The 27,767-nt window shown below is 33.3% G+C and overlaps 1 protein-coding gene across 2 annotated transcripts in view; it reads right to left on the bottom strand.

Moving 5' to 3' along the window:
- Positions 1–4,950: 4,950 nt before the first annotated feature.
- Positions 4,951–27,767, bottom strand: part of TMEM161B (transmembrane protein 161B) — a 68,071-nt gene continuing 45,254 nt past the window's right edge. Inside the window, exons 6-12 of one of the 2 annotated variants that reach the window (XM_080804957.1) lie at positions 14,501–14,652; positions 13,931–13,991; positions 13,305–13,445; positions 10,471–10,584; positions 8,037–8,211; positions 6,888–6,984; positions 4,951–5,706 (exon numbers count right to left, since the gene is read on the bottom strand). In XM_080804957.1, the coding sequence (XP_080661083.1) occupies positions 5,429–5,706; positions 6,888–6,984; positions 8,037–8,211; positions 10,471–10,584; positions 13,305–13,445; positions 13,931–13,991; positions 14,501–14,652 (1,018 nt within the window). In that variant the 3' untranslated portion in view covers positions 4,951–5,428. The remainder of the gene's footprint in view (positions 5,707–6,887; positions 6,985–8,036; positions 8,212–10,470; positions 10,585–13,304; positions 13,446–13,930; positions 13,992–14,500; positions 14,653–27,767) is intronic. The other variant, XM_080804958.1, reaches the window with a different exon arrangement.

The following is a 27,767-nucleotide window of genomic DNA, read 5'->3' as shown; positions in this document are numbered from 1 at the left end:
ACTATATGGTTTTAGCTTTTACAACAAGTTAATATGGTCCCTCTTGAATTCAATTTTGTGTGTAGTTTGAGGTACTACATACTACAAATGGAAAAACTGAGGTTCATTTTCTAAAATGTGGATATCTCATTATTCTAATGCCAACAGTTGAAATGCTTTCAGCATTACTGCAGTGTTACTCCTTTAAAATTTCACTATTCAATTAAAAAAAATTTTAATGATTAAAGTTTGTTAAATAAAATTTGGTTTATTCCTGTAATTCAGTTTTTTCTCTGATACTGATACACAGTTTCAACGGACTGTCCAGTTGGGACTATTAACTTTAGACTTAAGTCACTTATCCAAAACTGGTACATGGACTATCTACTATAATGACAGAAATTTAAATATGTTTAAATTTTAAAAAGTTAATACATTTAAATTTTTAAAAGTTCATATGTTTAAATTTTAAAAAGTTACATTTCATGCTCTGAGAAAATGTTATAGAACAAGTAAATAGACACATAAACACAAAATCACAGTAATTCCTGTAATTTATCACTGCTCCTTATCTGAAGTGATTCTACTAACAGTTTTGTTTTAGTCGTTTGGAATTATTTACTCATAAATTGTTTCACTAGCATTACAGAAAGAAAAATGCATCCCAAATAAAGTAGATGTCAAAGCTAATTTTTGTAGAGCACTATTTAAAAAAATACATTCTCTCACTTTTAATACTTCAGCAGTGGGTACACTTGATTTACTCAAATCGTGTTAGAATATTTAAAATTTTGATAAGATGCTATTAATCAAATTTGTCCTCAGCCATGTTACCCTCCGCGTAATTACCTTCGTGTAACAGATTATCTAACAGATTAAAAAACTAGTGGGTAAAATTTGTCTGCCAAATGGACAGATCATATTGCTCTAGGGTCCTGCAATTCATTTGAAATCCTTTGAGTCTTTAAAAGTTCTACCAAAAAAAAAAAAAAAAAAAAAGTAAACATGTTTGAATAAAGTTAAAAAGCACTTGACAGAAAAACTGTAACAAGCGGACTCAGGAGATTATATTTCTTACATGCTTTGCTGTTCAGTAGCAAACAAGCAGCATTTAAATTCAATGCCTATAATCCTTTCTGTACAATATACCAACCCGAAAAGGGGAATATATAATACTGTCCATCTTTTCAAAAATTTCACTAGTGAGCTCACAAATGGTAAAGTTCAACCAATCGGGGTGTTTTGTCAACCAATGCATTACTAAGAAAACTGCTAGTAAGAAAGAAAAAGAAAAAGAAAAACCCACTATGATAGGTCTTACCTTCTGCAAGTCATTACTCAGAAATTACTTTTTCAGTGAAGCTTTTTCTCTTGATGGTCTGCTTAAAATTTTAGCTTTATCCCTACCCTCCAATTTCATATTCTCTCTCCCTTCACTGATTTCTCCCCACCTTCCCCACTCATTAGATCTTATCACTATCTACCATATCCTACATTTGACTCATTTATTTTGCGGCATTCCCACACCAAACTAAGCTCCTTGAGGGGAGGGATTTGGTATTTTGTTCACTGCTGTTATGTAGGGCAGTTTCTGGAATATTTTAAGTACTCAATAAAGATTTACTGAATGAATAATTAAAAGAGTACAAAACTAAATGCTCCTGGAGAAAACACTCTCTGTGAAGTCATTTTCAGGAAATGGTAAGTGAATCTCTTCTAACATGATCTGTGACCATTCCTGAAACCAAAAACTGCTATTCACTTTTCTCAGGCTAACATAAAGAGAAATTGATACCAGCTGTAGAAATATATAGCCACATATTTAATGTAAATTCCTTATTTTATTTTATGATAAAACTGAGGTCAACACTGATAATTCAGTTCTATTTCATTAGTATAGTTTGGACGCCTAGTTAAGTACAAAAAATAGCTAACTGAAGCCAGTAATGGGATGCTTCCTGATTGTTAAATTAACATTCTTTCCACAAAATTATGCTGCTTCTTCATTTAAGATAATGTATAGTCTTTTACCAAGCGGAAGAAAGGAGGGGAGTAACCACACATAGCTAGTTGTAAGGAGGAAAGAAAGTAAAGAACAACAATGAAATAGAGAAATACACATTTTCTGAATCATTGAAGATAGGCCCATCCAACATAATAGTTTGCAGCTTAAGAAAAAAAAGTTCAAATTTTAACAGAAGACAAACTTATGAAGAGGCTTTACCTGGTTTTTCTTTTTTCTTAGGAAGAAAAAACAATAAGTAAAATGTTTACCATTTTAAAGGAGAGAAAGGTTGATATTAGCTTTGTGATCATGCTGTATCCATGTCAGAGTTTTCATGGCATATAACCAGCTCAGCTATGAACACAGGATACAAACTTAATGGGACAAGTAAGAGTTAAAAGATGATATTGTAGAAATATCTGAGATACTCAGTTCATGGTCTAGGATCATGAATGTGTTCAAATCTGATTTTTTAAGCCACCTAAAGGTTTGTGAAGATGCAGGATGATCCACATTCAAAAATCACTTAGTTTTATTTTGCTGAATAGAGCCATATACCATGATAGACCATTTTCAATTATGAGATGGCTCAGAAAGTGTGTTTGAATTCAGAGAATGTTGAGACCCTATGCTTTTCAGTACTGAGAATTTAATCTTTCATTTGAAAGAATAAAATCTATCCAGTGAAGTTCCAATTATAGATTTCATAATGAATTCTACTTAGTGCTTCCTGGACCTATCAATTCCATTAATGGATGAATATCTGTTCTGAATCATAACTCAAGAAGAAATGTCACTATTTTACCAATGATATTTATATGAGAAACAATAAGACAATGAGTCCATTCTGCTTGGATGCGTTGGTCATTTATGCATAGCAATTGGAATTCTGGGGAAAATGCCAAAGATAATCAAAATGCATACGGATATTAAGATAAAATTATATGCTTTTCATTTCAGACATATCAATGGAGGTAGAAGGAGAATACAGCTCTGATTTATATAGTGCAATGGGCAGAGGGTGGGGGGCAGGAATCAACAAATTGTCAAATGCAATCCCACAAATCATATGAAGCAAGATTATAAGGATTCCTATTAATTTAGTAGAAATATAAAATAACTGGCCTATGAAGCATTTATATTGACTAGAGCCCAACATAAAAAGAATTCTACTAGCCTAATTAAGAATATTAAAATATAATTTGGAATCATTTTGGAATTTATTTATATAAATTCTGTTGTGCACCTAAAACAAATACAATGTTATATGTCAATTTTATCTCAATTAAAAAAATATTTGGCTTACATAAAGTATAAGCCCTTTGCACTCAGGAATAGAATTTGTGTGGAGACAAGATGCTTAAACAAACCAGTAGTTATAACCATCATTCTCTTTAATTTATTTGGAAAGACTAAAAAAACCTAAATCAAACCCATTACTTTAATATGCAGTTTGCACACGTTCACAGTATACTCAGGGAGATTTCAAGTCTAAAAAGAGTGAATCAATAGTATTTTAGAAATGCACGTGATTTCATCCAATAATAAATTCTAAGTCTTCTCACCCCCCCCCATATTACTTCTCGGTACAATCTTTGAAACTCAAAATAACTTAAATTATAGTTTTTAAAATGTAGCTCTTCAATAAAAAGGTTTTAAGTATCAGGTGAGGTTCTTTTCAAGTCCAACATGTGAGAACTTTCACATACAAAATAAATGTTATACTTTGCTATAATCTTGTTAAAAGATATTTTAGTGGATGGTGTTATCTCAAGATGTTTTTGGAATGTTTCTTTTGAAAATTCACATGAACTACCATTAGGCTATATTAACAATTCTGATCAACCAGAGTTTTATCCAACTTAAGCACTTATTATTCACTCATATTTAAAAATATCAGCTAATTCCAAAATATCTAATCTATACCAAAAGATAGGAACTTGTCTGAATTGCGATTATTCAAATGAATATGAACCACAAGACTTGAAAGTAATTTCAAAAGACCTTCAAAATTGCTTTCAATAGTGACAATAGCACTGATATATAGCCTCTCAAGAATATTCTTTGGAATAAAGTTTATCTATAAATTCTACTACTTGTTCAAAAAAGAAAACAAACCTTATTTATCTCTTATATTCATTCCCTTTATAAATGAAACACTTTATTTTAGGTTTTAGATAAACAAAGCATCAAAAAATTTTTTACATATTTTTCATTCCTATGAATTTTTCCTTCAACTTATCTCAATTATTCTAAACACTATAAACTTAAAACAAATCCTATTTAACATGGGTTTAAATTATTCCTGTAGATTTGGTTAGTGGGAAAGGTTCTGATGTTTGAAAATGACAGAAAAAGAATTTTAATTTGGGAGAATTCATCCAAGTATTTATAAAATTTTAAGCAGTCTCACACATGGGCAACGCAAATAAATTGCTTGATCTGATAAACTTTCAAAATGTATTTTAATCTCATTCCAAAAAGAAAGAAAATTTCTAGATACAAACACAGCTCATTCGATCACATTTAATATACATTCAGCAACTTAAAATATTATAAGGATCCAATATTTTCACCTTTTATAATCTCAATATATTATATATTTAATATATAATATATATACAATACAATACATACAGGTAGTCAGCAGGATTAAAGTAATTTTTTAAAAGTCTGATCATATTGATAAATATCTTTAGACTATTAAAAGAACTGTATTTAGGATCACAGAATAAAATAAAATATGGGAGTTCCAAGCCTATTAGATTGCAAATGTTCATATGGCCAATCATTTTAAAAGATCCCTCAAGTTGGACAGAATACATTTTAAAACAATACTCTTGCTACTCTCAAGCAGCAGTACTTGTAGATATTAAACATGTACATCTGCTTTAAATTTAAAATTACTATGCAGCTTTTTTTTACTGTAATATACAGTAGCTATTTCTTCCTTTCTGTTGGATTTTGCTATTGTTGTTTGAAAGGTTACCAACAGAAGTGACTCTAGCTCCTTTCCCTCTCCCAAAGCATGGCTCAGTTTGAAGACTGTTCTATAGGCAGCCACTATGAGTATTAACAGTACCTTTACACCATTAAGAACAATCAATCAATAACTGGAGTCATATGAGAAGTTTCAAAGACTGCTGGAGGTTTCTGTAAACCAAGGTAATCAAAGTATTACCCCTGTAGATAGCCCTCTCACATCAGTTAATACAAGGAGTTAAAATTCCAATGCCACAGTATAGCAGTTAATAATCTACTCTGTAATTTTAAATATTATACCATTGATTCACCCTGAGAATACAGAGGAAGCATTTAAAACAAGATACTCTGATATGTTTTTTTCCTTTGTATTTGCTTTCTTCTGGTTTCCGACAGCCCTTCAAGGGCACAAGCATTTCAATTCAAAGTGTGACTTGGATATCCTTTTTTGTTAACCGAGATTCATGCCACAGTCAGATACTGGTGATAGAAAAGCCCAAAAAGGCTTGTAGAAAAGAGACAAGCAGCAATCCACCAGGTCAGAAAAGACAGAAGTCCTCGAAAAAGCAGAGGAGTGAAAATATTTTTTAAGCTGCTCAGTGCCACTGTTATTTGTGTAACAGTTACCTTCATCTTCCCATCAGCAGATGGTAATTCAGAGTAAACAGAGTTGGAGGGTAGACTATTATCCACTGGCAAGGCAGAGATAGATTCTGGATATATCCCCCAGGAATGATTACCTAGAAAATTCAAGACACAAATAAAATTTGAAGACTAACTAATTCTAAACCCACTAATTAAAAAAAGAAAGAAAGAAAGAAAGAAAAAAGTTTTAAAATTATACTTGAAATTAAGAGCAGGAAGTTTAGTGGCATAACAAATTACTTCATGTTGAAAATAAAGTAAAATAACCTTTGTACATATCCGGTAAAAAATTCATTTAACCTGATTAGACTACAAGCTGGTCTTACCAGTAAAAGTACACATAAAAATCTAATTTACTTTTAACTAACTGCACTAAAATCTGATAAAATAATAAAAACAATTTTTTCCTTGTATAATACATTAATCAACTACCTCTACTGGAGTGACAGGGACAAACTCAGTAACTTCTTAGAAATCTTTTCTACCTCTAGAATATCAGAATAAATTTCTTTCTCAGAAACTATCTATGATTTCAATGTGAGAGACTATTAATAGCTTCCAGAAAGTTTTCATCGTATATTTTCCTATGTTGGATAGGATATGAGTCACATAATTTATAACTGAGCTACTTCTTTATGTTTCATAGATTCCTAAAGGCCATTTACATCTATCATCAGCTCTATAGTATCTATGAAGCCCACCCAAATAATACTTTTTTAGTTCCTTTGGGCTTCTTAAACCCCCACACTGGCTGGCTGCCTGATCTAAGCAAAGGGAAATAATCAATAAAATAATGAATAGTTCTCAAATAACACCACACAGGAACTTGATAGTTTAGTGAACAGACTTACAGGAGAACTTCGTTTTTCTGCTGAGAATCTTTATCTTATCAGTATTTAAAGTAGAACTCACTAACGGATCCTGGATTCATGTAAGTATACAACTACCTTATAATAACTGAAATGATCAGGCACTAACAAAATCTTTCATCACCCTCTTAAAATACAAAATAACTAAGACCAAGAGTGCTCATTCAAGTTTCTCAGTAAATATGGGAATTAATCTTTAGCAAATAATTCTTATAAGTAAAGCATAATATTCTAAAACTATATGGACCCGAAGATGACAAATCAACTTTTAAAAGTTTCCCATGTTTCTTCCTAAAACTCTCCAAGAAAACAATTTAAAGCAGCATATTGCTTTGTAGGTAACAAAAAGCAGTATTAATTATAGGTAGAAAGTCAAACACATTTCCCAGTTGCCAGGGCAAGCCTACCTAGTGTTTTCAAAAGCAGAGTTGTGTGAAGCAGCATTACCAGAGGTGCCACATACTGCAGGGCAATGACACAAAGGTAATAAAAGACTCGAGCCACCTGCAACCAACAAAATTCTTAAGTATCTAACACTGGCTGACATGTTAGGAGTGAATTAAACTTTCATATAATTGTCAAAATGAACTGCTTAAGAGATAAGTAGTCCCATCACGGGAAGGAAGCTAAATGTTATTAGGTCTGCACTTCATTATAAATGCCCCCAAACTGACTTCCGACTTTGAAAGGCTCAGTTTGAAGATAAGTTTTAAATGTGGAAATACTAAATTCCTTGAAAATAGTTAAGTGGTTAATATAAATTGGAGAAAATAATCCCTTAAATTTAAATGGTATATTCACTTACATTTCAAATATAAAACAAAATGTTAGAATCTCTAGGCAGACATCAGAAAATCAAGCTAAATAAAAGTAACAGATGAGTCATAAAACCCTCATAAATAAAAACATCAAGTCCCCATTCTACATGAACATATGTAACTAAAATTTGAGGAAAAATCATAGAGAGAACAAAAATATGTAAGGAAAAACAATTACAAAGTCTCTGAATCCTGATGAACACCCTGACTATGAAAGAATATGAAAAACAGAACACCCAACACCAGATTTCTAGAAAAGACATGATTGGTTATACAGATCCAATTAACCATAATGGTGGATGGACTCCTAGCCCTTTCTTTCTCTGGAATTCCCATTAAGTTAAATATTTACATTTCATGTTCAAATACTTGGAATAATGTTACATGTCACTAAAACTAGTATTTCCTACCCCATAAGTCTTGAAGGCTAGACAATAATATATTGTAATGTCTTCCAAATCAATTGGGGGTCCCATTTAGCAATAGATATACCACAGCATTGCAACCCAAACTATAGGACTTGAAGTACTACGGCAAGAAGAGGACTCGAGACTCTTTCTTCACTTAGCACCAAAATCAGATTGAGGTCTCTTCGGTATCTGTCAATTTAAGATTATGCCATTTATTTCAACGGCAGGAGTACTGTGGGATAAAATTACTATTAAGGAAAATTAAATGCTTTGTTTTCATACAATACAGTGCTTGCCGTTCTTCACTTGACTACAGTATGAAACTTACCATTTTCTGTAGCTCAACTGTACTTATCCGCCCTGCTTCTTTCTTCATCTGATCCACACATTTCTGGGCTAAATTTAAGTAAGCTTGCAGGTGACTGCGCATCATGGCCAACCGCAAAGCACACAGCAGGATTATTAACCAGAGTCGCAGAGTATCGAATGTAGCTTCTGTCATTCTATAGATCAAAAAGTTGACACGGTGCTCTCAAAGACCAAAATCCATTAGCATGCTAGTTAAATGTGTCAGTGCTCACCATATAAAATATAGGATATCTATATTTAATTACAGTTGGAGATATAAAACAAAAGTATTCTACTACATCACAAACTTATCTATTTAATAATTTGACTTGTGTAATAGACCTAGACAGAAAATTGTATCATTAAGAACAGTAGTAACAGACATCTAGAAGAAAAGTGTAGAAAGTAACTGGGATCCTCTTCACTATCTACCCTCCTCCATGGAAAAAACCTGGTTGTGAAATGGAGAGAGAAGCTGGGTGCTGTTAAACTGAAGAGTAAGAAAAAGAAAGAAACTATAGGAGACTGCCTGTGGAACTATCAAGTCAACAACCCAGGCCTACAGTTTTGTCTGATTATACAGATATTTGAACAGGTATCAGTCACTCTGCTGACTTCCTGATTGGGATCACAGGAAAACCAGAAATTCTGATACATTATGAAGAAATTGGATGTCTCCGATTCCTCTCCAACAAGTCATTTAAGCTATGTGCTCAAGCTGGCTCAGTTGGGCACAATTCCTCAAGACTAAGATGAGAATTCCAGGTAGAAGATGTACCCTTATGATATTTTTTTCAGTTGACTGACGAGGGCTCCTTAAAGGACTATAGAAAGAAGAGGTAATTTCTGATGTCATTTGTGGTTTAATGTTTTCAAAAGGCCAGGGTTTCTCCTTTGATAAAAGGTAACACTGTGAGTAATTTGAAAATAACATCTAGACCATGCTTCGTATCTGTTCTAAACTCCAGCACACATCAGGCACTTAATACAGGACAGCTGAAATGTATGAACTTACTTTTAAATAAAAATGTTGTAAATTTGTCAAGTTAAAATTACCATTAAGACTGACTTACTTGTGTGTGGGGGGGAAAACATTATAACCTCAATGAATACTTCCCTAGTTCAAAGAGAATTCTTTAAAAAAAAAAAAAAAAGTCCTGGTCATCACTGATTATATACTGGAAGACAAATCTGTACCAGGCTCTAAAAGAAATACATAATATAAAATGTATACTGTGGAGTCAATGACTTGTCAAGGTTTTCTACTTTAATTCTGATGAGGCAGAGCAGAGAAAGAAACATTGATTAAGCATTTACTTCCAGCTGGTTCCAGTACACACATTCTTTAATTCTGATGATAACTCTGTGAGGTAGATACTATTATCTTCATTTTCCAAATGGGGAAACAGAGGCTCGGTGAAGTTAATCTCCCTCAAGTGACAGTTTCAGTGAAGATCAGAATGGCATTCAAACCAGCTTCCTCTCAATCTTTCTATTACTCTAACATAGTTCCAGAAGGCTAATGAGTTAATTTGTTAAGTACAGTTATTAGTATCTTTTAATAAACTGTTTGTGTTTCCTTACCATCTTCTTTTGTTAAAAGGGGAATTATGACCTAGTATTAGATAATAATGTTAAGGCCTTTTTTTTGGATAAGTATGATGATAATACTATGTCAGAAAATGTCCTTATTTCTTAGAGGTACATACTCATGTACTTAGGGGTAAAGATGTTAAGACCTCTACTTCACTTGAAAAATTACTTCATCAAAAAAAACAAAACAGGGGTGCTTGGGTGGCTCAGTGGGTTAAAGCCTCTGCCTTCGGCTCAGGTCATGGTCGCACGGTTTTGCAATCAAGCCCCGCATCAGGCTCTCTGCTCAGCAGGGAGCCTGCTTCACCCTTCCTCTCTCTCTCTTCCTACTTGTGATCTCTGTCTGTTAAATAATTAAAAAAAAAAATCTTAAAAAAAAACAAACAAAACAAAACAAAAAAGGGGTGAAGCAAATATGTCAAATATTAATATCCGTTACAGGGGCTGAATGAGTTTCCATTTATACTACTTATTTTATCCTCTGTTAATTTTCACAGTTAAGAAAAAAAGAACTGAAGAAACTATATTAAGGCCAAGACATAAAAACAACTGGATTAAGTGAGAAGGCAGAAAAACTTAGAAGTGTACAAGATAACTGTTAATGCGTATTAACATTCATTAATTAATGAAGATCATAAAAAAGTTAAATGACGATTTGTAGCTTGTTTTAGAACACATCTTTTAGCATTTCTATTAAGGTTTTAAAAATACAGTATTCTAGTATTATCATTAAAAAACTTAAATTACAGTATATACCATTTTGGAAAACAGTTTTGATTCTATAAGGAATCAAAAATTAGCCCTCAAATACCCATACTTACAAAGGGACACTTTCTTTACCCAATGGTGGGTTCATAATGTAGTCTTTGGTGATTGGTTTTACCCAGAGCAGAACCATAAATAAAGGAGCCAAGAAGTTGATATGAAGTAATGTTCTGAAAGTATGTAAGAAATAAATATAAAAACCCAGGAACAAAATACACTAATAAACTACAGATACTTGGAACTTACAAAATGAAGGTAGAAACTTATTCTGTATTAAGGTACTACTGTCATCATTATTTTCTATTTATTGTTATCACTTGACACTGATTTGAGCCCTTGCAAAACTACCTCATTACCTGAATTTTTCAAATGAGAACATTTAGATTCAGGAAAGTTAAATGACTTGTTCATGGCAATATTATAGGTTAAAGGCAGATGTAGCACTAAAATCTAAATCTGTTCAGTTCTATCCTAGTGTTCTTTAATAATCCCCTACTATATCCCTGATTTGATACACAGGTATTTAAATGACCAACTTTACACAGTCAATGAATCCAATAGATTTTCAGTATAGAGGTATCATCTTTTGACACTTTTTCAGCACAAGCTAAAACAAAGTGCCTCCTTATTATTTACAAGTGAGAGCCAGTGATTAACAAGGTCCATAATACTAGAAGGCATACGGCACATGGAACCCACGACAACAACTTACAATTAAGGAAACTTTCAATATGCAATAATCATGTATAATGTTTTAATACACTGTTAAAATCATAAATGATTCATATATTTTTTATTTCTTCATGAAGTATTATGAAGTTAAATTCCCTATTCTACACATACCAAGAAAATTTACATTATTCCAGAAAGGCAATATACCTAATACACCAGAAGGTTTTAGGTCTGAGTTATAATTTTATTGTTAATTATTGTCCCAAGTTTGTATCATACAAAGACAGATGACTGTAAAGACATTTCTTATTTCAGAAAAAAAGACAAATTCTTCTATTTTATTACCATGTCCTGTTTTCAGGATTAACCACAGTGAAGGGCTAAACTGGAGGGTTTTAAATACACACACATGCACACACACACATTTCAAAATCTTCACTACAGTGAAAATGACAATGATCTATGTGAGGAAAACAGGGCAATGATCTACGTGAGGAAAACAGGGCTGCGTCAGAACACCTGGCAGACAAAGGTGGAACTTTGGTTCTAAGCTCTGGCATTTAAACAAGTACTAGTGCCTAGACACAGGGCTGAGGAGAACGCTGATCTTTGTGCCAGTCATGCTATTCTCACACCAGAACAAGGTTACCCACACTCCTGTTATCATGGCAGAGTGCTACAACACAATCGGGGGCTGCAATGAATTGAAAATAAAGCTCCAAACCCCAAAGGGAAAAAAAAAAAACCTTAAAAAGAAGCTACATTTTACTGAAAAGGAAACTAAGATGTGCCCCCTCCCAATCATAAACCACCACTAAATGCTTTACATGTTTTTATAAAGTGATCCTTTCATCCCCCAGCCTGGGTAAACCACCGGGTGCGGGTGCAGGGAAGAAAGCAGCAGTATTAGGTATGCAGTGTTGCTAGGGAACACTCTAGTATCAAGGAGCAGCCCACAGCGGTTTCAGTAGCTGGTGAAGGGCTCCCCTCCACCCACCCTTTCAGCTTATTTAAATCCTAACACTGGGGTTAGTGGACTAAAGTGTATGTGTAGAGAGGAGGGGGAGAACCCGGTTTTGTTTTTAAAAGAAGCCATTAGAGAGATGGATGGATGTTGGGAGAAAGGCAGGATGCAGCCAACAGCATGCTGAGTAAAAGGAGGGGAAAAAAGAGGGATGAAGAAGTGGGTACTGGGAGGTGAGAACAGGTAAACACGTGTGCGCACAGACAAGTGTGCGCGTGCACAGACACCTGCACACGTGTGTGCGCGCACACACACTCACAGACAAAATATGTAGAAAAATGGATGTTAAGGAAAAAACAAAAAAGATTCAAAATTAAAATAAAGGAAAATGACATACGTAAGAGAGAAGAATGTGAAAAGACTACAAAATCAGCATCATTAAATACAGTTTTAAGAGCAGAAATGTTAAGAAAATGATCATTCAGAGAAACTCAGAGAGTATATATACATATATCAAAATGGAATGTTCTCAACTTGGGAGTCTACTGCAAAACATAAAGACAAGATGGAAATTTGTGTCTGGATATGAACTGAAAAGATATAAACCTGCCATTCTGCCAAAGTGTCTAACATCAACAAAAAACATCTATAATAACCACGAAAAATATAGTAAATGGGCTTTGAACTTTATGTAGAGATTCAAATATGATTTCTCCATTTGAGAAGTGAAATAGAATCTGGCAGTTAAAACTAATCTATAGTATTTAATACTGTATAGTATCAGCAATCCCCAAATAAAATATTGTTTTAAGTCTCATAAGCCAATCAGTAATACAGGAAAAACATAAATTTATGTATACAGAGTTAACTTTCAAAACACTTTTAAGTAAAAATTAAGATTTACATAAAATTTAAATATGTTAATGAAAATATTCTGATTTAAAAAAATTACCATAGATCCTTAGTTCAGTTGTAGAGACTACGGTATCATAAACACTGACTTCTGACTAACATAAATAAATACTGATATTTCCTTTTCTTAACAAGTAAAAAATTTAGTAATTGATATGTTTTTAGTCATAGGACTTAAAATTTAGAAGTGAATAAAAGAAACCTGCTTAAAGTAGTGTGACATCAAATGGTTATTTATTAATTTTCAATACAATAATTTATGATTTCATTACAATAATATACCTTCATTAAGATGGAAAACATATATTTATCTGCATGTGCTTATGTACATTTTCCGCTTACTGTGTAATTTTTTCTGTTGCCAAATTCAGGGCATCCAGATGCATTTGAGCCAGTCGTAATCCAGGAAATGTCAAAAAAGCCCCAATGAGTGAACAGAAAATAGCCAGGAAAAATTTGAAAGTAAGTTTTGAAACAGGACCCCTAAAAAAAAAAAAAAAAAAAGGAAAAAAAAAGTAGTAAGTTCTTTGACTTTCTAGGAATTTCCTTTCTTCTAATTACTTTACAAACCACAATTCATAGTAACAAAAACTAAATAAACTTTTACAAAGAGACTGCTCAGACTCAATTACCTACAATGGATTTTGGTGAACTAGCATCTCTAGTCACACTGATAACAACCCAACCTGCATATTCAACACAGAATTTGATATATTACTCAGATATAAAGTTATTTAATCTCTGGTGGCATAGATAGTAAATCAAATAAGAGCAAATCCAAATAAGAATTCTATCAAACATATTAACTTTATACATATGTAAACATTAGAAATGAGGATATTTCTGAAAGTCCTGATAAAAAGAACTCTTTTCAAGGATTAAAAATACAAAGCCACTTACAGTAAATGTTTTACAAAAAAATGAAAAAATTTAAACTTCAGTGATACTTAGTATTTTAAAAAACTTACTGAGATTCTAAACCTTGCTTTTCAAGAAACTGCATCGCACTATCTGAAAAATTTGTAAACCCTGCAGGGAAAAAAAAAAAATTATTCTTAATACTGACTCTTTCTTTGGAAATAAAGTGTTAGGAAACAGAACATCTTAAATCTTGAAGTGACTAGCTTAGGCTCTTTCATGTGCTAATTAGTATGCCATAATGCAATAAAATTTGGTTATTAGCAGGAACAGCCTTTGAAAACATCCCTTTGATATTTGTACATTCCATAAGTGTGCATAAAATTTGCATCAAAATTTGCATCTTTATCTATATGAGTAAACTTCAGCATTGCAGAAACTTAAATTTAACTTTAAGGAAAAAATGAGGGGGCAGCATTTTGGAAAAAGCTAACAAAAAATTTAGCTAAAACAAACAAAAAAAGAAAATTAAGAATAATAAAGGTTAATTATTTAGAAGATTACTGTACATCTCAAACCTAATTTTAAAAACATCAAATATAAAACATAATTAAATGAAGTAAAAAATATTAACACTTGATAAAGCAAAACTGATTTTTAAATTTGTATGAAATTATTACCTGTTTCGAGTCCAAATTCCAGATAGTTTTCTGTTACAATCAAGACTGCCATTGCTTTCACAAAGAAAAAAAATCCAAAGGTAACACAGACTGATCTCTCACCACCATCTTCTACTTTAAAATAGTGTGTAGTTAATGAAAATAGAACTTTGCTGCAGAAGATAAAGTTCAGGAAAAACCACAGGTAACTTTGTGGGAGTTAAACAGAATCATCTTTACAGGACTTAAACTCCAATAACATCTGACTACAACATTTATTTTGATTCTACAACATGCTTATCTACAAGGTGCCCTTTGGAAGGAAGTGAAAAACCAATGAAAATCTGATTAGTCTTTCAGGAAATAGGACATAAAAACAAAGCAAATTTTAGTGAAGTTTATAACATTTTAAAATTAATGAAAAGTGCACATATACATGTTAAGCTGTAACTAGGGACAGAATATATTTCTGTTTTATCAGATTCAAGTTTTACTAGGAGGTTATTATAATAATTTTATGAAATAGGTTCTCAGTGACATGAAAAGCCAAAGTAGAGGTTATTTTAGGGAACTTCCTTTTCTTTGGCATGTTTTTTGAGTAAATTACATTTAGAATTAAACACACAAACATCACAGAAATTATCAGTAAATCACCCAATAATTCAAAATTTGAGAATTATTAATAGCCACTGGTAAGCTGGTATCATTTCACAGATTACCATTAAACAAAACACCTAGAGAAAATAAGTTCCAGCTGAGTACTCAAAAACAGCCAAAGGTACAACATGCTCAGTTATTCAAAAAAAAAAAAAAAAGCTTTTATGTAAAAATATTAGATTATTTTATCTGAACTCCCCCACTCCTCTAACTAAGTGATCAAATGAATATCAAACCAGTGGATGATGCAAAGCTAGAATCCAGATTTCCATTTTATCAAATTGTTCTTGAAAGCATAAACCTGCCAAACAAAATAATGAGGTGCTTGGCCAAAGGAAAAAAAAAAAAAAATCTAGAAAAGCAACTTTTACATCAACTCCATGTCAAGCATGGAAAAGAGTAATAGCTGTCATTTAGTACTTGCAAGTGCTAGGCATTACTAATTAATTTCATCCTCCCATTAGCCAACTATTACCATTACTTTACAGATTTTAAAAAACTGTGGCACAGAAAAGTAACTTGTCCAAAAGCACAAAGCCTAATTAGAGGAAGTAAGGATTTAAATCTAGGCAGTCTAGATCCAGAATGTTCACTTAATACTGCCTCTTCTAAACTGTACATATAGCATCTAAGTCATGTGGTAGTTTAGCAGTAACACAAGAAACCTAAAAACAGAGCTGCCATGAAAGATGTGTACAGTTCAAACATTCTCATGATCAGAAGAATCCTTCACGGAAAGTTGGGAAAGGATAAGAACTCTCACCCTTGCTGCTCAAAAGCTGTTCTTTTTTGCCCTATTTAAAAATGGGTTAATAATGGGTTATTGCCTATTCTTTTTTTGGGGGGGATACTATCTAGCATACTGGATAGAAATGTAGCGTCCCAGCTGCTCTAGTTAAGGTCACCTCTCCAAAAGTAAGACAACTTAAAGGTAATAAAGATAGATGACTTTTGGGCATTTTTCAAATGGAACTTGAAATAAATGTCTATTGGAATGTAAAGTCCATTAAATCAAGGATTCTTCTCTCTTGTTCACTGCTGTAGTTAGAGTTCCAAGAAAAATGCCCGGCACATAGTAGGTACTCAAACAATCAGTGAATGAATTTTGCCATAGAAATGTTTTTACATGGCAGTTTAGGTAAGCAGAAATAATATTAATTCTATGCTGCAAGGGTAAATAGATCTTTTGACAATGATATCAAAAACACTTTTTTCCTGGGACAATATACTCAAAGTAAAAACAAAACAAAAAAACCCACTCAATGTAGAAAAAGTTTTAGTCTAAAGATCTGTTTTTATTATTGGTATTAACAAAAATATAAATTAATTACCACCCATGGTTATAAATTTAAGGGACTGCCTCGGTTTTATAAAGGCTATAGCGTTGTTTTAAGGCTTACTTAGCGGGTAGTTTCCCCTTTAAAATGAAAAAAAAAAAAAAAAAAGTAGTACAGGAATAGCTCATCTTTACTCACTTATTTCAAATGAATCAGGCCCCCAGAACACTATGTGCTGGTTATTTTATTACCGCCCTTTACTCGGTTCACTTTTCAGTGAGTAGCATCCCCTCCCTGCCTTTCACTGTTCTCATCTCTTCTCATGTTACTTCCACATCAGCTAACCTCCTTTTCACATAAATCTCTCTTCTTTTTCTTAAATACCATGATGCAAGTTAAATACTTTCTCTGTTTTCCTAATTACTTATTAGTTATAGTGCTATTTTCTTTGGACAACTATGGTCTTGTATACTATGTTACAGACAAAATGAACTTTCATGGGCTAATATTGCTGGGGCAGATGCCATTTATAGCATTATTTCTTTTAAAAAGTATTATTTTATTTCTAGGCATTTTAGAATACAGTCTACACATTAGTTTGGAGATACTGCCTACAAATTGCTGTATAAGAAACTGATTTCAAGTAATATATTTCTTCATAGATTGTAATATTTTTATGTTATATTCTATAAATAAAATACCCAATTTGCTTCTAAGATAAGACAAAAACAGATACTGAAAAGCTAGATGATAACCCCTGAACTTCTTATGTAAAAGACTTCTGCATGTTTTCATATTTACTATAGTGAATACCTGCTTTAGGGTATGTAAAACCAGAATACACATATAGAACTTCAGCATACAACTTCTGAAGTCACTTACCAGGTATGTTAAATGTCTTCTTATATCCACCGTAATTCAAGTTAAATATATACTGGTTAAGTATTTGAACTAATTGCTTCTTTAATGTTAAAAAAAAATAAGACTAATAAATAAGCAAGTGCCATTAGTTTACAGTTAGTACCCTTAGCAAATATTCAGTACTCTATCACAAAGTTATCTTGCTCAATTTAAGTCTGTAGTACTCTAGTTATAGAACAGAGAAATCTGAAACTCAACTGAAGTGAAAAAGCTAACCCACACAATAATAGATGTCAGTTTCAATGATACTGAGCACTAAGGGGGAAAGGGGAAGCTAAATTGTTTTTATAAATCCTCAAGTCTTATAAATCTGAAAAACCAACAATCTCTGCAATTTACAGTAAGAATTTCAAGAGTGATATTTACATTGTTCTTATTTTGCAGTGCGGTATTTTGTGACAGTCCATGTGTTATCCCTTCACAATTCTTTCTGAAATCAGCCAACATTATTGTACAAGTTCTCCCTAACATATTTGTCAATCTTTTCCCTATCTCGGCTAACAGCTACTAAATCATTTACAAGCAGTAAGAGTATATCGCATCATTGCAAAACTTGGCATGATTTTGTAATATTCAGCTTAAGCAGGATTGTCAAAATGATAGGATGTCAATTTCAATTAAAATGATTAATGAGAGTTTAACAAAGCACATTTAGGTTCCACATCATTCTAAGATGTAATATGAATTATTCTTTAATTGTTTTACAACTTAATCACTGCATATATCCTATCATTATATTTTTCTCAGAAAGTAAGAATATCTTGATTTTAGAGTTTTTGCATTTATGCTTTCACATCAAAGACAAACACTGGTAGTCTACAGCTGCTTAAAGTATAAAGACTTTCCAAAGGGGGGGAAAAACAGTTAAGACTATATACACCACACAGGGCCCTGACAGTAATCAAGAGTTTCCAGCGAGGGGAAATAAAGGCCGGATCTGGCCTGCCATCAACATAGACCTGTTCCATTAACCTGGGTGAAATGACATTGTTTGTAATGAAAGATGCTTCTGAGAGGGGCTGCGTTTACATACAGAGAAAAAAGCTACCAAGTATTAACCTAAACCACCATGCATAATCTAAGCTTGTGGGATCGTTTTCTAATTAACAAAAGTAAAAACACACTGTAGCTTAAATTTACATTATGATTTAGTTTTCAGTAGTTTACTTAAAAACTACAAAATTAAGACTTCTCTGCTTAAAATTTCCCAACTTCTACTCAGAGAAGAAAAGTATTACACATGTAAGCTCCTATTATATAACTATTCTTTTTTTTTTTTTTAAGATTTTATTTATTTGACACAGAGAGAGAGATCACAAGTAGGCAGAGAGGCAGACAGGGGAGAGGGGAGCAGGCTTGCTGTTGAGCAGAGAGCCTGATGCGGGACTCGGTCCCAGGACCCTGAGACCATGACCTGAGCTGAAGGCAGAGGCTTAACCCTCTGAGCCACCCAGGTGCCCCTATACAATTATTCTTAAAATAATGCATTAATAAAAGCATAACCTCATTATATCTATGATTAAGTGATATCAATCACTTTATTAAGAGCTGAAACCAGGTTAAGTGTGAACATTATGAAAGCAAATTAAAAAAAGATCTCACTTTTTCAATAAATAGGACTATTAAAGCTTCTCCCCATGCAAATCACTGTTTTTCTTATAATGAAGTAGAGAATCTATCTCTGAGTACCAAGTTTTCTAAGAAAGCAAGTTAGGAACAATTTTACAAGTCTTTTAAACTTCATCTTAACTTTCAGCATTAAACACAAAACAATGTTTAAGATTGATGATGACGGGGCACCTGGGTGGCTCAGTGGATTAAAGCCTCTGCCTTCAGCTCAGGCCATGATCCCAGGGTCCTAGGATCGAGCCCCACATCGGGCTCTCTGCTCAGCAGCGAGCCTGCTTCCCCGCCTCACTCTGCCTGCCTCTCTGCCTACTTGTGATCTCTCTCTGTCAAATAAATAAATACGATCTTTAAAAAAAAAAAAAAAAAGATTGATGATGAAATTCTAGAATACAGATACTCCAGTTTTTCCCCCTAGGATATTCTGAATCCTGTGTTCCTTACTCATTTAAGTCTTCTCCAAAACTTAATTATAAAAGAAACAACATTGGTGGTTCATTTTACTACATCAAACACTATACATCCATCTCTTTCTTGGCATTACACACTCGGAAAGAATGGGGAAAATGGAGTAAGATTAAAAAACAAAATACAACCCATACCTCCCCCAAATCACAACTGACCTGCTTTTGAGAGCTACCTATGATCTCTCTCATTGGCTGAGGGCCCTAAGACCAGGCTGGAAAAACACTGCTTCATTTTTACTGAAAATGGATACAAGAATCTAGAGACAATTTCCAACTCCTTCACTTACAATGAAAAGCAAAACAAAATCTTAGCCAAAAGTGCTATGAAATGACCAAAATGAAATTTCTCAAATATTACACCCACCGCAACACTTTGTTACCATAGAATAATTAAATTACAAAATATGTCAACACTCAAGGGAAGAAAATAACAAAATTAAATGCAATGTAATCCAGGCAGGAAGCATAATGTTCCTTGTATCACTACTACCTTAATATATTAACCACAAACACCTAAAACGTTATAACCTCTGCACCCTCAATTCATATTGAACACTGGATGAATCTTGAAACCAAGTTTCTATTGAATCCCATATTAGAACAAAACCTTCCCATAACCCACAGTGTAAAATACACATAAAATATTCTGAAATGTAATATTATGATCTGGCTACACCCATATGTTCAAGCTTTCATTCAACAGTCCCCAGGCCTCTATTTAAATCAGAATGGTGTGTTAACATTTTCCAAAGGTATCAGCTATACTGTCTTGGATCACAACCTATTATCTGAACTACTTTATTCCCTTCTACCTACTCAAAGACGTAAGCTCTACATCCTTTGTAAAGCTTACCATTAACTCTCCAGCCCATTGTCTCCCTCTTCTGAACTCACAGCATCACTATTCTAATTCACCTGCTATGTTTATCAGATGCTATCTTTTAGGCTCCACACCCAGCATGGAGCCCAATGCAGGGCTTGAACTCACGACCCTGAGATCAAGACCTGAGCTGATCAAAGAGTTAGATGCTTAAGTGACTGAGCCAGCCAGGCACCCCATCATATGCTATTCTGAACTACAGTGTAACATAGACGGAAAGAAAGCATTCTCTAAATCTAGGCTGCCTGCTTGAATCTTGGTTCTACTCTTACTATGTGATCCTCCACGTAAAAGTTAATTAACCACTCTGTGTCTTCAATTTCTTCATTTGTAAAATGCAACTAATACATCTAAAACCTCAGAGTGCTGTTTTGAATATTAAAGATTTCTTTTTAGCAATAATGATGTTTTCTACATAATGGAATAAAATAATGAACTTCCAATACCAAAAAGTAGTATGAGATTATATACAAAGACAAATAGATTATATAATAATAAAAAAATAAGTTAATTTTACTTTATATACAATTCCCAGTTATATCTCAATCTTTCAACCTTTTCTGTGAAAATCTAATCTAGGAGGTATAATATTCTACATAACAGCAGTGTCATGTCAGGCTGAAGAGAGGGGAGGGGAGCTGACTTCTATGTGAGTAGAAACTGGATGCCCAACTCTCTACTCCCTGTGCAGTCATATAACAAACTTCACTGTGACTCCAGCAGAAGATGAAGATTTAGCCTCTGAAGAAACTGATTCTGAAGTACACAATTTAGAGTAAGGCAACCGTACTGAAATCAGAATAAATGAAAGCCTACATACTCAAAGGTGTTCTCACCTTCAGAACATGTGCAGCAGGCTCACACCCTCAGGTGAGGAGAGCAGACTCTTCTAGAGAAACCAAAAGGCCCCAAAGAAAAGACCAACAGATAATGACATTACAGTCTACCCAGAACAAAACTAACTTCAGCATTAACAAGTTTTAATCTCCAGGAAAGCTAACCAAGCCCTACTTACATACAGTTTCCAACTCACTTGTAGTGTCTGACTCCTAACCATGAAAGAAAAGCAAGGAATCTACAGACATTAAAGCAGGGATCAGAAAACTTTCTGTTAAGGAACAGACTGTGAATACTTTAGGCTTTGTGGATCATCAACAGTCTCTGCAGCATATTCTTCTGTCTGCTTTTTAATCGTTTTTAAACAACCTTTAAAAATGTTAAAAAGCATTCTCAGCTCAAGAGCTATACAAAAACACGATGCAACTCAGATGCAGTAGGCCAGTTTACCAATCTCTGTATTAGAGGATAGCACCTTATGTAAAAGAGAAAAAAAATAGCGTTAGGGAAAAAGTAACTTGGAGAAAAGAAAGATGAAAAAGGCAACAGAGTGAAAATTTTTTACATGTATGTTTTTATACACAGATATCTACATATGAGATGTATCTGTATTTCACAAAGTTATTTCATTAGGCTAAACAAAAATCAATAGAAGAGGCAAAATAATAGTTTTAAAGATTTTATTTATTTGACAGAGAGAGACAGAATGAGAGAGGGAATACAAGCATGGGGTTTGGGAGAGGAAGCAGCAGGCTTTCTGCTGAGCAGGGAACCACATCTAGGGCTTGATCCCAGGGCCCTGGGATCGTGACCTGAGCCGAAGGCAGACACTTAATGACTGAGCCACCCAGGTGCCCCACAAAATTTTTTAAAGATTTTATTTATTTGAGAGAGTGAGTAAGACAAGTGCGAGTGAGCACGAGACAGGGTAGGGACAGAGAAGCAAACTCCCCACTGAGCAGGGAGCCTGACATGGGACTCAACCCCAGGACTCTGGGATCATGACATGAGCCTAAGGCAGATGCTTAACTGACTGAGCCACCTAGGCACCCTAGGCAAAATAAAAATTTTTTTAAAGATTTTATTTATTTATTTATTTGACAAATAGAGATCACAAGTAAGCAGAGAGGCAGGCAGAGACAGACAGAGAGGAGAAAGCAGGCTCCCTGCAGAGCAGAGAGCCCGACATGGGGCTTGATCCCAAGACCCTAGGATCATGACCCGAGCTGAAGGCAGAGGCTTTAGCCCACTGAGCCACCCAGGTGCCCCTAGGCAAAATAAATTTTAAAAAATACGTTTGAAAGATAAAGCTGAGGCAAAGTTCCATCAAGCATAAATGGTGACAAAATGAGAGGATCAATCTAGGAGGTACAGTATCTGACTGAAAGAGAACAGGGAGTGGGGTGATTACAAAAGGGAGTAAGTTATCAAAGATAACATAAAAGGTATTTCCAAATCAAAGTTTCTAAATTAAAATAGCCTACCAGAAGCCCAGCACAAAGAATTAAAAAAAAAAAAAAAAAAAAAGATTTCCAACAGGTATGTGATCATGAATCTTCAGAAACCAGAGAATACTATAAAAACTTCCTGAGAAGAAAAATAAAACAAATCACATGCAAGATTACATATCATGACACTGTACTTAACAGTAAAGTCTGAGGTTGAGAACAATGAAACTTCTTCAGAATTATGAAGAAAAATATCGACGACCTGCAATTCTATATCCAGGTTAATGAGAATACAGAATTAAGACACTTTGCAGACTGCAGTCTAAAACTAGTGACTGTGAATGCACACGTCATCAGAAAGCCCCACCAAAACATTTGAACAAACCAAGAAAGAGAAAAACACTGAATTCTGGAGATGGGAAATTAAACTTAGGAGAAAGGCAAAGAGAATTCCAAGATGACAACAAAAATAAGTCCCAGAATGATGGCTATCTGGCAGGCCTGAGGCCAATCCCTCCAGCTAGAAGCTAGAGAATGAAGTCTTTAGGAAAGGTATCTCCACAGGGAAGGGGAAATGTGTGGGAACGAATACAAGTTATAAGCGACCTTGTGGAAAACAATACCAAGAAGCTAGTAGAATTAATAATAAGAAATACAAAGAAAAATAAGTAAATTTTTTAAAGTAATGAACAAAATTACACAAGAAGGTACAATACTTTTTAATGCTCACATATGAATAATATTTACATAGGTGTAATAATTACTGGATATTGAAACTTTTCAGTAAAATTGTGAAGTAATTAAGAACATAAAGGAGAGGAAGCAGAGAGGATGGCATAATTTAAGGAAAATCCTCACCTATCAGAACTGTTGAATTAACAGTTAGTAGTACTAGCATTATATTTAGAAACACAAAGATCTTTAAAAGTCAAAATAACCAGCTAAAATACGAACAGAAGCGGCAAGGGGTATCAGGAAGTGGAGCTGGTTTTCAAGACAACATGTTAAATACTTTTGTCTATATAACCTATGTGTACACATTGTTTGACAAACATTAACATTTGAAGAAATTCAAACTAGGTTTTAATAAAGTCTTGATCTACAACATATCCCCCACCAATGCCAGAAAAAAGGTACAATGTGTCCTGGAGTTTAAAAGAACCTAAATAACTATGAATTCACAGCATAAAGCACGTATGTTTGCTTTACCACCTTTTCAATCTCATGCACTGAAATTATTTCCACATCCTATTAAAATATAGTGAAATGTTAATGGTAATGAATATTAACCAACTGTTAGAAATGCTTCAATGCCATGAAACACTACCATCATAAAACTGTTATGATTTCAAGCCTATTTAATCATCCACTGGCAAAAACCTGATGTATACACAACCCAGAAGATAACAGAACAGAATATTTAACTTATTTTATAAACAAGTAAACAGGCAGCTTTTCCAAGAGTTCTACTCTTTCTCCAAAAGAAAAATATCTGGGAGCCTAGGTGGCTCAGTCGGTTAAGCATCTGCCTTCAACTCAGGTCATGATCCCAAGGTGCTGGGATAGAGCCCCGCATCGGGTTCCCTGCTTGGCGCAAAGCCTGCTTCTCCCTCTCCCATTCCCCCTGCTTGTGTTCCCTCTCTCGCTGTGCCCCTGTCAATAAATAAAACCTTAAAAAGAAAGAAAGAAAGAACGAAAGAAAGAAGAAAAAAAAAGAAAGGAAAGAAAAAAGTACAGTATCTGTGTATTTTCCAGCAATAACCCCAGTGCCTAAAGGTTTATTCCTGGCCAAAAGAATTATGCAAAGATTTGCTGAACCAACTGAAGTCTATCATGGGATTTTATTTTGTAGACTCTTCACCATGTTTCAACTCAAAACTCATCTGCTTGTTTCACCAAACTTTTGGAGCAATGTGTATTTTATTCAATTAATATATAGTAAGTCCAAACTTGTTAAACAGTATATAGTAGTAGACTAAAGAAAAACTTCCTATGAAGACAGACTTTTGTTAGCATTTGATGTATCAGAATATAAAACTGGCTTATTTTTTGAGACAGGCGAAATAACTACACTGTGGTACCCCATTTAGAGTTCCTCACCAGTAACTGTGGTAACTCTATGTTGAGATCACTTACAGAGACTCTCTATACTAGCTAAAACAGTAACAAAGTTTTTGTTGAGCTACTTACCAAACGTCTCTAATACCTAAATATAATAGATTATTTTGAAATAGGAACAATCCTTTTATGCTCTAATCCCATGAATATGCTTACTAACCGTAAATTATTCATATAGAAAAATAAGTAACAGACTATACCTGAAATATGATTGGAATGGCTTTCAAAATTAATTTCTCTAACTTAGTTCCTTTAAATCGGTTCTTCCAAGTAAGATATACTTACTTTTATCCTTTCATACATAAATACAACCTGATAATGTAAATAACATTATTATACCAAAAAAATTAGGCTTCTGTATTTACAGACATGTATTGCAAAAAACATTAAAGACAAAACATTTCCTGATTTATAATTTAATGGAAATAATGATCAAGTACTTTGAATAAACTCTTCCGCTACCTTTATCTTGCTATTATTTTCATAGATCATTCTGTATATTATACTTTCATAAAGAATATATTAGTAAATATTCAAAACAGCAAATGCAAAACTACTGATGCAAATAGTCATTTTCTTTTAATAATTTTTTTTCCTTTAACCCCTCAGTCCCAGCTGAATGGACCTCATACTTTAAAGGCTAACTTATTTTACCTTAGATAACAAAATCTCAACGCTTAAAATAAAAAGAATGTTAGAGATAGGATAAATTTTTTTCTGCCACATGGCTGACATTTTTAAAGTTCTAATGTAATTATCAACATTTTTCACAACTGGAATTAAGCAACTATACAGGCAAATACCAAAATTTCAATACGTAAGAAAAATCAAGGACAAGTAGAAAGATTTAATCAGTAGGAAATATTTTAAATATATTTACCTTTGAGCTGGAGAAAGAGCTTTTAAATGAAGAATAGGCTTAATTTTTAGATCTAAAATGGCAAATTTCTCTCAGATCTAGGTTAGCAACTTACAGAACATCTACTTATAAAGACACTGTTTTAATTTAATTTGTACTTGCATTATTTTAAAGACCCAATTCTCACATTAAGAAAATGTCTTCTATACCCTAACATCTTGAAATTATTCAAAGATATTTATCAATGCTTTTTTTGAGGAAGAAGGAAATAGAAAGAGATCCCATTATGAAATAATTTTGTTGCCAATACACGAATCTAATGGATACTATCCTAAGAATAAACACAGAGGTTTTCCAAACGTTTCTCAAATTTTTTTCAAAAAATTTATAGTACTTTTTTAAAATATCATGTTTCCACTCAACTATGTCATTTTCATGTAAACTGAAAGTTTTCTACTCCATGAGAGATTATCGTCTTGTTTTTGTGACAACTAACAATAAAAAGGTTTCTTCTATTCAAATGGCTAACCCTCCTACATCTATTTTTATATAAGAAAAAGCAACCAAAATACTGAAAACACATTGTACTTTGCATCGTCTCTGCAAAGCCTAAAATCTATATCAAGAATCTGCTACAGTACATACACTGAAAACTAACAAGTACATTAATCCTTATGACCTATCAAGTAAAATCATTTTAAGATCTGAGTCTGTCCTCCAACTTAAAAAATAGAACCACCAACTTGAATAATTTAAACTAAAATATTTTTTCATATTTTCTTAAGAGAAGAAGGTTCAATTACTTTAAAGAGAAAACAGAGAACCTAAATTTCTCTCAGAATTAGGCAAAAAACAAAAACAAAAACAAAAACCCCCCAAAACAAAAACAAAACTATTATGCATGTTTAGAATTTCTCCCATAAGACCCTCAACCTAGCCAGACTGTAGAAGGAAATAACAGCCATGGATTTTTGGAAGCATAAAATATAGGTTTTATTTAAAAATAAGCAAACAAGAAACTATTAACTAATCATCTGGATTAAAATAAAGCAAAATAATGAAGAGCATCCTTAAACTTTTAGGTGTAGGAGGAAAATTATCACTTCCTAGCCAAAAGGGGAAAAAAAAAAAGTCTCAATTATAAATTAATAAACCAGAAATACTGGTTTTATCTCCCAAAGTAAGTTCTCTGTTTAACTCTGGGCTTCTGACCTGAAAGGCAAATAAATTGGCAACAATGGTATCACAGAAGATCTCCAAAAGTCTGTAAAAGAAACAATCTTTGACATACCATGCTAAGTACAAATTTTTAACCAAGTACTTTGGTTTAGACTCAATAGCTTTTACTCTGTTCCTTTCTCACCAGGAGACTTGATGGCTTAAAGATGCAGTTCATTTCAGGGTTTAGTGTTTCATTTTTCTTACTGATATAAAGCAGAACGTTTTATAAAATACGAATACAGTAATTTAGAATCCTTTAAAGAATTTTAAAAAGGTGACCAAGTTGTGATGGTTTGCGATAGCTGTCTATTTACTACAGCAAACAAATGTAGCATTTAATTTGCATACCTTAATTTACAAATCTACATATAGAACTTAATATTTAACTTAGAATTTATTTCCATTTAAACCATTCCCAACTTTTGGCACTGTATGAAATTTGCATGTCTGGCAACCAAGGCAAATTAAAAATTTAAAACATAGTCTTAAAAACATACATAATAGGGTTTTGTACCTTAAACCATCCACATTGTAAAATACAAGCAATGTGGAAATGTGACTAATGATCCAGTCCTTTAACCAAATATAATAGGACTACTGAGAAGCTTTATCATTCTTTGTAGAACAGCTTTCTTCTCACTCAAATTCATGTAATTGACTCAATATTACTATGTGATACAGCTTATTCATAAGAAAGTTTCTTTGAAAAAAAATCCATCGATTATAGAGTATTTTAATTTTTAAAAGTTTTACTTCCACCAAAGGATTCCTGAATTTTTTGTAAGCATCATTTTTACCTTTTGCTTTTCCTTTGTTCATAAATGAAAATGATATTATTTCATATTATAAAATCAGGAGACATTTCTCTAGTGCCTCTAAGACTTCATGGGTCATCATACAGGAAAGACAATTAATACAACTGTTCCATCCTTACTCTAAGGCTTTCTTTACCCTTTGTCTTCCCCACACCATGTAAC

The sequence above is a fragment of the Martes martes genome (genome assembly GCF_963455335.1).
Source record: "Martes martes genome assembly, chromosome: 5".
NCBI lineage: Eukaryota > Metazoa > Chordata > Mammalia > Carnivora > Mustelidae > Martes > Martes martes.
The sequence above is the reverse complement of the archived record's forward strand: the minus strand, read 5'-3'. Positions and strand labels throughout refer to the sequence as shown.